This window comes from Otolemur garnettii, unplaced genomic scaffold (genome assembly GCF_000181295.1).
Source record: "Otolemur garnettii isolate 467f Iridium unplaced genomic scaffold, OtoGar3 scaffold00161, whole genome shotgun sequence".
In the NCBI taxonomy this organism is placed as follows: domain Eukaryota; kingdom Metazoa; phylum Chordata; class Mammalia; order Primates; family Galagidae; genus Otolemur; species Otolemur garnettii.
In genome coordinates this window covers 334,554-344,952 of record NW_003852556.1, presented here as the reverse complement: position 1 = coordinate 344,952, position 10,399 = coordinate 334,554, and the positions used below count along the sequence as shown (strand labels likewise).

At 54.3% G+C, this 10,399-nt stretch overlaps 1 protein-coding gene across 1 annotated transcript in view; it reads left to right on the top strand.

Moving 5' to 3' along the window:
• Nucleotides 1-10,012, top strand: part of TMEM255B (transmembrane protein 255B) — a 33,137-nt gene extending 23,125 nt beyond the window's left edge. The window contains exons 5-9 of the mRNA XM_012811505.1: nucleotides 5,117-5,197; nucleotides 6,333-6,418; nucleotides 7,875-8,034; nucleotides 9,245-9,388; nucleotides 9,980-10,012. Of these exons, the coding sequence (XP_012666959.1) occupies nucleotides 5,117-5,197; nucleotides 6,333-6,418; nucleotides 7,875-8,034; nucleotides 9,245-9,388; nucleotides 9,980-10,012 (504 nt within the window). The remainder of the gene's footprint in view (nucleotides 1-5,116; nucleotides 5,198-6,332; nucleotides 6,419-7,874; nucleotides 8,035-9,244; nucleotides 9,389-9,979) is intronic.
• Nucleotides 10,013-10,399: the final 387 nt, after the last annotated feature.

The window sequence follows — 10,399 nt, the reverse complement described above, 5'->3', positions numbered from 1 at the left end:
ATATACACATATACTACAAACCACAGACAATACACCCACCACATACATACACAGCACACTACACCACACACACCCCACACATACACACCACAAACCACTCATAGGCCAAAATTTCTATGTGGACACTGCTTCCCACTCCTGTCTCTGCTGCCTCTCTGTAACTGACTAACTCTTTTATCTTTGAGGCAGAGACAGGTAGAGTAGGGTCTACAAGGCTGCCTGGGAGCCCTGGCTGTGGAGGGGAAATCTGCTATTCAGCTGCCAGTGTCCAGCATGTGGGGTGCCACTTCTGGGCCTAGGGACACCATGGACCCTCCTCAGAGAGGCAGGAGGCAGCTGAGTGGGTGGCGGGACTCAGAGTATGGGCCTGCCAGTCTGATCCTTGGCAAGATGCGCTTCCTGGGTGTGTTGTGAGAGTCACTGTTTCTGCTTTTCATAGCACGTTGTTGTGAAAGCCCACTCCTGATCATAAGTGTTCTGGACATAAGGCCATGGCCCTGCTGGGCGGGAAGCCTGCTGCCTCAGAGCATTGTCTGCAGCTTGGCTGGAAGTTCCTGGGGGTGCAGCCCCTATTTCCCATAGTTTCCCTGTCCCCTGGGCCTGGAGCTTTCCAGGGAGGCTGGATTTGGGATAGAGAGAGGCCATAGGCGCTGGTCACTTGCCTGACCCAGTGAAACAGGTGGGACCAGGGGCTAGGCCCTCTTGCCCCAGTGGCTGAGCCTGATTTATGAGTTAGAAGAGAGGGAACATTCCTCCTGTCCCTGTGCTAGGGCTATGGCTGAGGCCGTGACACAAAGGCAAACAAGAGCAAAGCAGCGGTTCCTATGATATGAGGGGCAGCAAGCTCTGCAGGGACATGAGTGCCTCACAGTGGGACTGATGGGCAGTGTGGCGGGGGGGGGTCTGCCCAGAGTGCAGTGCTGTTGGTGGCAAGGATGCACCTCCCCTGTGGGGCTTGAGACCTGCTGTGGGGTTGGGGGAGGTGGGCACCTCCCTGCTTCTGCCATTGCCTTACGTTCCTTCAGCTTAACACATTCCATGTGCCATATTGTGAGGCAGCTCGTCCTGAACCCTCACAGGCAAGGCGCATTGCTCAGATGTGAATTTTATGAAACCAGTGCTTCATGGAAGGCACATTAAATTCTCATTCAGTCTTGTCAACCATCTCAAAGTGCTGATGGATGAGGAAGGGGATTCCAGACAAGGGCCAGCAGGCAGGGGGCGCTGTGCATGTATGTGTGCACAGGCAGGCAAGCGTGTGTGCGTGTGTGTGTGTGTGTGTGTGTGCCTCTGTGTGTGCATGTGAATGTCTCGTGTGTGTGCGCATATGTGTGGTACTCTCCCAGTGTCCTGATGTTATATCTCACAGGAGCCTGGCAGTTTGCTCTTCCTGGACAAGCACAGGGACCAGCAGTGACCCAGAGTGGAAACATCAAGCCCTGTTCCTTCCCAGTCCAGCGGTACTTCTGTATTAGGAAGCATACCATGTGTCACTGGTGCAGTGTGGCACTGTGGGAACTGTCTGTGCCCCAGGGCTCGAAGGCAAGGTGGGCCCTTGGCCGGGGGCATGAGGGTGACTTAGAGGAAACCTGTGAGTCTGGACCGTAGCAAGTCATCTGTTATCATCTGAAAAGAACATTTGCACACCATAGGCATGAGGACAGCAACTGTTCCCAGGATGGAGAGTTTTGTCACCTGAGTTTGTCACCATCAAGCCGACATCTAAGTTGCCAGCTGGTATGAAGGCCTTGATGGGGACAACATGCAGAGAGGGGAGGGAAGACCAGAACTGGGGCTGGCATGGATTCCTGGCTGAGGGCCCAAGTGGCCATGACTCACTGCCCCCCTAATCAGTCACCTTGGGGGCTTGGACTGCTGGTGTCCACAGGGGCAGCCAGGCCTCTGCATCAGGCCTGGGGAGAGTGTATGTGGAGGCGCCTCCTGAGCTCCAGTCTGGTCCCCGATGTCTAGTCCTGCAGCAGAAGGTGGAGGAGAGCAGGCTGTCTCTCCCTGTAGCTCTGCCTCTACAGGGCTGCATTCCTGAGGGGCAGAGGCCTAGTGGCCATGCCCCTGGGGGACCTGAACAAGTGCCCCCCCCACCTCACTGGGGGCAGCATTGCCTCCTCTGCCAACCTCAGGATGTAAGAAGCTCTAGGGGCCCTGGCAGTAGTCACAGTTTGGGGACATTTGCAGTGGCATCTGGGTGTTCCTGCTGCTGGTCCATCACAGCCACAGCTCCTGACACCAACCACGTGCCACTGGGGTGGGGCGGGACCTCAAGGCTCTAAGGGTAGCCATCCTCCTTGCCCCCAGCCAGGGGTTCAGAACTGTTTCTGATGACTGTGGCCAGGCTGGGCAGGGAACGTATTCCTGCTCGTCCTTGCAGGCATGGCGGGCTCTGACTGCACATGTCAGCCTTCAGCTAGGCCTTGATCCCACCACGAGCCCATCTGTCACAAGGCACGCAATGGTTTCTGTCTGGCAGCCTTGGGGTATCTGAATGCCCTTTCTCTTAGCCACCTGAGTTGGGGAGGAGTGAGGCGGTGTCACAGCAGATGCCCTGTGAGGTCAGGGACTCCCTCCTCTGGGTCCTGGTCACTTTTATCAGTAATTCCCAGGGGACTCAGGTCCAGAAACTGGGCTAGATGATTTTTTTCCTGGAGTGCCCTCACCCTCTCCTGGCCTGTCCTCATCCTGTGGTTGCTGGTGTGGATGGGTCACAGCCCTCGCCAGTCCTAGAAGGAGGCATGAAGTGGAGCTAGGAGCGTGAAAGGTTTATTGGGGGAGTGCCTGTGGGAGACACAGGGCCAGAGGACAGGCAGGAGAAGCCATCAGCTGGGAGCCGGCCTGGCTGCATGTCTGCTGGCCAATGCAAGGCCGTGCTAGGTAGAGGTGGTTAGGCTCCTGTGCCCGCTGCCTTGCTTAGTCCTGGGCTGAGGGTATGAGCCTAGCATGGAGGCTCAGGGAGCTATGTGTGGCTGCCCCTCCATGTCATAGGTCCTGCTTTCCCCCTCATCCCTGCCCAGCCCTGTGCTTCAGTGTCCAGCCCATATACTGCTTCTGTCTGAGGTTAGCTGGCCCTGCTTGCCAGGCTGGTGTCAGGCTATGGTGAGGTGTCACCTGAAAGACCTGAAAATCAGGTTCCAGAAATCCCTCATCTCCACATCCCAGCTGCCATCTGCTGTGTTGCTCCCGTTTTGCCTGAGGGCCAGCTTCTGTCTCTCTAGGCAGATACACCTCACAGACAGAGGCTTGGCTCTGTCCATGGCTGTGTCCACCTAGAACTCATCTCAGCCCTCTATCCAGCTGTTGCCCAAGTGAATCAAGGAATGCCTGTTCACCTGTTGGTAGGTTGCTCATATTTTTTACATAGTTAAATGAGAAATAGGAGTGCTTTGAGAACTGTGACAATGCAGTAATAAAACTCAGTAAGGGTGCGGAGACCCTAAATCACTTTGCAGACTACACGATATCATGGCATCTTACAGTTTTTTGGTGTGTCTAGCTGTTCTATACGGTAGCAATCACAGGCACTTTGTAACTGTCAGCTTATTGGTCTGTCTCCTTCACTAATCTATAAATCTCCTAAGGGCAAGAACTGTGTCTTATCTTTTTATCCTTATAATTTCACATTGCGTTGGCTCCATTGATAGGTGTACACTTACGTGGTTGGAAGGATAGATGGTGGATGGATAGATGGATGAATGATAGAAGAATGGATGATGGAAGGATGGATGATGGAAGGATGGATGATGGATGGATGGATGGATAGATGATGGATGGAAGGATGGATGCATGGATGGATGATGGAAGGAAGGATGGATGGATGGATGATGGATGGATGGATGGAAGGACGGATGGATGGATGGATGATGGATGGATGGATGGATGGAAGGATGGATGGATGGATGATGGGTGGATGATGAAAGTATGGATGGATGGATGGATGAATGGATGGATGACCGATGGATGGAAGTATGGATAGATGGATGGATGGATGATGGGTGGATGATGGATGGATGGATGAGGGATGGATGGATAATGGATGGATGGATGGATGATGGAAGTATGGACGGATGAATGGATGAATGGATAGATGACAGATGGGTGGAAGTATGGATAGATGGATGGATGATGGATGGATGGATGATGGGTGGATGGATGATGAATGGATGGATGAGGGATGGAAGTATAGATAGAGGGATGAGGGATGGATGGATGATGGATAGATGGTTGGATGAATGATGGATGATAGATGGAAGGATGGATGGATGGAAGGATGAATGGATGGATGCTGGATGGTTGGATGGAAGGATGGATGGATGGATGATTGATGGATGGAAGTATAGATGGATGGAAGGATGGATGGATGGATGATGGATGGATGATGAAAGTATGGATGGATGGATGGATGGATGGATGGATGACAGATGGGTGGAAGTATGGATAGATGGATGGATGATGGATGGATGGATGATGGGTGGATGATGGATGGAGGGATGAGGGATGGATGGATGATGGATAGATGGTTGGATGAATGATGGATGATAGATGGAAGGATGGATGGATGGATGGATGGATGGATGGGTGGGTGATGGGTCAGTAGATGGATGAATGGAAGGGTGGATGGATGTATAGATGAATGAATGACTGAATGTGTAGGTGGGTGGATGATTGGCTGGTTGGATGGATGCTTTAATTGGTTTGAAATCCTTCTTGCTATCTTCCTAGCAGGAAGAAATTGTTTTATTTTAGGAAAAGAGACAGGAGTCCAGGTAACTGTCATGTGGGTTTATAGGGGTACCCCTCAGAAGGTCAAGCAGGTACCTCCTTTCTGATCCTCTGTGGTGATCAATGGAAAAAACATGTTAAGCCAGCATGAAGGACTGAGGGTACCCCTCCTTTCTGCAAACCTGAGTCCTGGATGCAGGAGCCCACCTGCCCTGGAAGGAGCTGTGCAATCTCCTGCTTTGTGTTCTTTGGCTAGAAGGTTTGCATTGGTGTTGGCTTTGTCCTTTAGGCTGTGAGTCTGGGGCAGACAGACCTGAAGCCACTCTTGGCTACCCCTGACTGGAGCTGACCCTTTTGTCTCATCTATGTTTGTCCATTTCTCTAGGAACCAGGCCCCCTCACCACAGAGAGATGCCAGTTTTACTCTAGTGGGGTAGGATACTTCTCTGACGTCTACCAGACAGAGGTAAGCATGAGCACTGCTTGGTGCATTTGGGTTTTACTCAGCTAACTCTACTGACCCTGCAAGGTTTTCTGTGTCCCTAATCAAAGTCTGAATGTTTGGTTCTAATAGTTCTTTTTGTCATGTCCCACCCCCAGGGGTGGTGGCATTTATAGCTCACAGTTCATTTTGAGCTAGCCTTGCCATTTTAATGTACTGTGTTCACTTTGGATCATAGCTACAGGCTAGCTTCTTTGACACAAAATAGTTTCAGAATTTATTTGTCCAGGTCTGTGCGACTATTCCAATTAGCTTGTTTTACTGACCTAATAATTGCAATAGAAAGCTAGGATAATATATTTACACTGCCAGAGAAACTCTGGCTTTCCCTGGGCCAAGGGCAGGTGCAGCCCAACTTCATTCTGTCTCTAGGTGGGTGAAGTGTCAGGAGTAGCACCATGCATGATGGTACGTGCCATCTCTGGGACCATCCCAGACAACACTGGCTCTACTTGGCTGGCTCTGGCTGGCATGCCAGCTGTGTAGATTTGTCCATTTAAACATTGCATCTCACTTTGAGCATAAATGTCTAAGGAGGGGGGGAACTAGACGGCAAACTCCATGGTTCATAGCCCCTTCGGCTTGTTCTGGGATTCTGCACGAACCACTGGGAGGTTGTCAAGTGCGTTGGATGATGCCGAGAAGAGGCACTTGATATAGCACAGGGCCCTGAGTGTCCTTGTGGCTGGGCCTTCCTATGGCCTTTCTCCAGGAGGTGGCAAGGGTCTTCTCTAAGGCTGCCCTGCACTAAGGCCTGGCTGGAGGGAGCCCTTGGGTACCTCCTGTTCCAATGTGTGCTGAGCGCTCTAGGCCTCTGCGCAGTCCTGGCCTGTGGGTTCTTCCTTTCACGTGCCAGGGGTTTTGTCTTGATGGAGGCTGGCTTCTTTCTGCTTCAAAAAGAAGCTCTGTCTCCTCCTGAGCCCTGTTTTTTGGACCTTCTGAGACCAGCCTGCCTCCCTTGTTCTCTCTCTTTGGGGCTGAGCCTGAATCCTCCTGAAGGGAAGGGTCCTGCATGCCCATTTCTGTTCTCACAAGGTAGTCCTGGCCATGCTGGTGAGGACGTGGTGGGCCCTTGGGTTACCTGACCCTCTGTTCCCAGGTCACCTGTCATTCCTTGAACGGCAAGTGTCAGCTGAAGGTGAGAAGCAACACTTGCTACTGCTGTGACCTGTACACTTGTGAGAGGTGAGGGGACAGTGAGGGGGGAGGGGAGCGCAGAGTATGTGTGTTTGTGGGGTGTGACACAGAGGGTGTGTATGGGGGGGGGACCGCAGAGGGTATGTGCAGAAGAGTGGGAGACCCACAGAGAGTGTGTGTATGGGGACTTCAGAGGGCCTGTGGCAGGGAAAGGACAGGCAGAGGGTATGTGCAAGGGCGTAGCTGCCTGGCAGGGCATGTGTGGGCATGGCCAGCAGAGGGGATGGGCACAAAGGGTGTGTGTGGGAGGCAAGGGAGACCCACAGAGAGTGTGGGAACTGGGGGGACAGCAGAGGGCATGTTTAGGGTCTGCTAAATAGACCCGGGTGCAGAGGCGGACAGAGGGTCTATGCAGGGCCAGGGCCAGAAGAGGGGCATGTGCAGGGGCCCTTCCTCTCCTGACTATGCTGTTTGAGAGCTCACTTGAGCCCCCCAACCATGGCCAGTCCCTCTCCAGGCTGAGGAAGGCTACATGACACTTGCTGTGCTGCTGAAAACACTTTGCAAATCTCTGGGGTAGCCCCCAGGAGGGGACTTTAGTGAGGGGCAGCTCCCTGGGAGCTGGTGGGCTTTAGGAGGGCCAGATCTTCTGGAAGCATTGGGCTTTAGTGATGGGCAGCCCTGCCCTGTGTCCCTGTCCTCCAGGCAGGTGGGGTCTGGGCAAGGCCTGAGCCTGGCTCTGCAGATGGGCAGACTATGCATGACCAGTGAGCAGTAAGGTGCTGGCATTCTCCATGTTGCAGGAATAGCCAAGACTGGGTCTAGAGACCAAGAAGAAGCTGTCTTTAAATTACAGTTTTATTAATAGCTTGGGCACCTACATATAAAACCAGTGGAAGCCTAATAATTCTTGGGGAGCTCTTTCAGGAGCTCCATTCACCTTCTTCCCCAGGAGGAGGGCACTCCCAGCCCCAAGCCAAATGGGCAGGACAGCATGCGCCATGGGTCCTCAGGTGCTAAGCTGTAGACCTGAGGATGCCATTGACCCAGGCCTCGTGCTGAGGGCGGAAAGGATCCCTCCAGTGAGCCCCCTGCCAGGCCGGCCTGGCCAGGAGGCTCAGGTCTGTATGGGAGCCAACTGTTGTGCTCTGCCTACCCCAAAGATGCAGCCAGCATCACTTCCTGGGACCTCATGGTCTAGCTCCATTGACCAGGGAAGTGGCATGGGCATGGCTGTGGCTTCTGCCTGGTGTATAATGAGACTCTCTGAGGGCAACTGCGTGCCTCAGACACAGATGTGCCTTGGAGCTGGGCCTCAGGGATCTGGGGACCAAGGATAAAGTCCGTCTTATTCAGAGGCTATCCCAGGAGGGTTTCCCAGGCCCAGCCCTGTGTGGCTCAGGTTGTGAGGTCAGCAGGTCAATGTGTAACATGCGAGGTGAGGTCAGCCAACAGCTGCTTTCGTAGTCGGGGCCATTAACGCTATTCTCCCCGCACTGTGCAGCATGGAGTCCTCACCCGCCTACTATGAGTTTGTCGGTGTGCGTAGCTGTAAGGATGTGGTCCACCTCTACCGCCTGCTCTGGGCCTCAGCACTTCTGAATGTCCTGGGCCTGCTCCTGGGCATTGTCACAGCTGCTGTCCTGGGGGCCTTTAAGGACATGGTGAGTGGTGCCCTCAGTGTGGGTCAGAGTCCTGGGTCCACGTGTCCTGGGGTGGGTGAGACAGGTTCTCGGGGTGCTAAGGTGGCAGTTGAGCTTGCTGGCAGCTTACTGTGGGGACAGCCCTGTGCCATGGATGTCTCAGGCACTGCCCCTGTGTGTGGCCACCCAGATCCTCCTTTTCACATCCATCTGCTTGTTCCAAGTTAGACATTCTCAAGGCTCTTCCCTTTGGAAGACCTACCCCTGAACCTAGAGAAGCGATGTAAGCAAGTGTACAACCAGGGGTGGGGGCGGCCCCCTGAGGAATACAAATCAATCCCACAGACCATGGTGCCCTCCCTGGGCTGCAGCTCATGATATGGCAGCCAGAATGCTTCCCAGAGATTTCTGCTGCCCCAGTTGTTCTGGAGTCTTGGTCATTGGCTATTTCAGTAACTCAGTCTAGGCCTCCCCAAGATGCATCCAGCCCCTCGTTCTCTCAAAGTGTTTGTGCTCTAGGTCTCCACATGGTCCCCCAAGGCTCACTACATGTCCTCGCTGGTTCTGTATACTTGGCCCCAGGCTGCATCCTCCATCTCAACCCCCTTTTTGCCCCCTGCCCTGCATGGCTCTCCCAAAGGCAGGGAGAGGTGGGAGTGATCCCCTCTGCCCTGCACCCCTCTAACCCACACCCCTTAGCCGGCACAGACAGTACCTTTGGTCTGGGAGACTAGGAGCCACAGCCACGTTTCATGTCTTTCTGAGAATTATAACTGCCCTAGCAGGACCCGAGGCATTGGCAATGCCCTGGTCTGACTTTTCCTCTGGGAGTCCTTGTGCTCTTGAGGCTGTGCCATTGAGCCAGCAGGTTGGGGAGTAGCCCAGAGCTACCCAGCCTGACCAGCTCTGGGAACAGTTTCCTTGCTTTTTCCAAAAACCAAGGATCCTGAGCCAGTTGTCATCTCGTGACTGGTCTCCTGTGGGTCTCAGGGACAAACACTCCCCTGCTGCTTTAGGCAGTGGGGTAGAAAGCCAAAGCCAGATCAGCTAGCCTAGATGACAACTGGTGTCCAAGATGCTGAGACCCTCCTCTAAGACCTGCACAGGGAGGACTTGTGCTCCTTACCTGGCTGGAATAGGGGTCTCCAGAGTGGGGCTTGTGGACAAGGGGGTAGGCATGAAGGCAGCTACACCACCTGTGACCACCTACCTGTCTTCTGTCCTGCAGCAGGTGCCTCTGTCCCAGCTGGCTCTTGGCCCGTCCACCCCACCTCAGATCCTGTACAGCCCTGCCCAGCAGGTCCTGGCCTATACAGGTTTCTGCCAGCCGGCCGCCACCATCCCAACTTGCTCCTCCTACCCCCTGCCCCTGCAGGTAGGGCACAGGAGGGGTGGGTCATGAGGCTGTGGGCCTGTAGCCCCTGCTGCTTTTGGGAGTGGGGAGCTGGGGGTGACAATCTGCCCTCAGGGCATGGCTTCCTCGCAGGGATGCCTGGCACTCCAAACAGCATCTGGTGGGTCTTTGTGCTCATGGGCTAGGGGTCGTGTGGGTGCTCCACAGCCCCTGGCTCTCCTAATGCATGGATGCCCCGCAGGCTTGGGGCTGCTTCCTACCGGGGTTAGTGGGGACTCCAGAGGCCTGGTGGCAACATGTTCATGAGCACAGCAGTTATTTAGGTAGAGCCCTATGGGTTTGCTAAGATCCAACATTTTACTTACAAAAATGGTGATGTTTTAGGGTTCAGCTTTTATAATGCTGTTGACCTTGGGGTCTATTCAGGGAGGGGTTACCTGATCCTACAGAAGCCTTGGCTCGGGCCCTGGGGCCATGCCAGGGTTCAGCTGCTCTTGTGCCAGGAAGTCCCAGTCCAGGGCCAGGCAGACAGACCCTGATGGTCCAGCTTTGCTCTGGACTCCAGATGCACCGTCACCTGACACTTCAGTGCTCTGGCCAACCCCTCTGCAGGGCACCCTGGGCACAGGAGCTCCCCAGCTGTGAGCCCAGGTGGTTCTGGGCCTACCAATGTCTGCAAGGCAGAGCCTGATCCACACAGGCCCAGGTGCCCCTTTCCAGCCAGGAAGAGCATGGTGGGTTTATTTGCTTTGAAGTCACATAGGTCTTCAGGTGTCCCCAGGGAGAATAATGAGGGCAGGAGGCGAGGCCTTGCCTTTGAGGAGGTGTGTACCCATTGTGTGACTGTCACAGAAGGGCCTGGAGCTCCCCAGGCTTCAGTGGCCAGGTGTAAGCCAGGCCCTGGATCCTGCATACCTGTCAGAGGGGCCCACTGCAAGGTAGGAGGGCCTGTATGGTCCTACGGAGTGACTATTCACAGGCAGTGCCCAGGTCCCCTCAGTGTGGGTACTACAGGCCAGTCCTGTTTCTCTA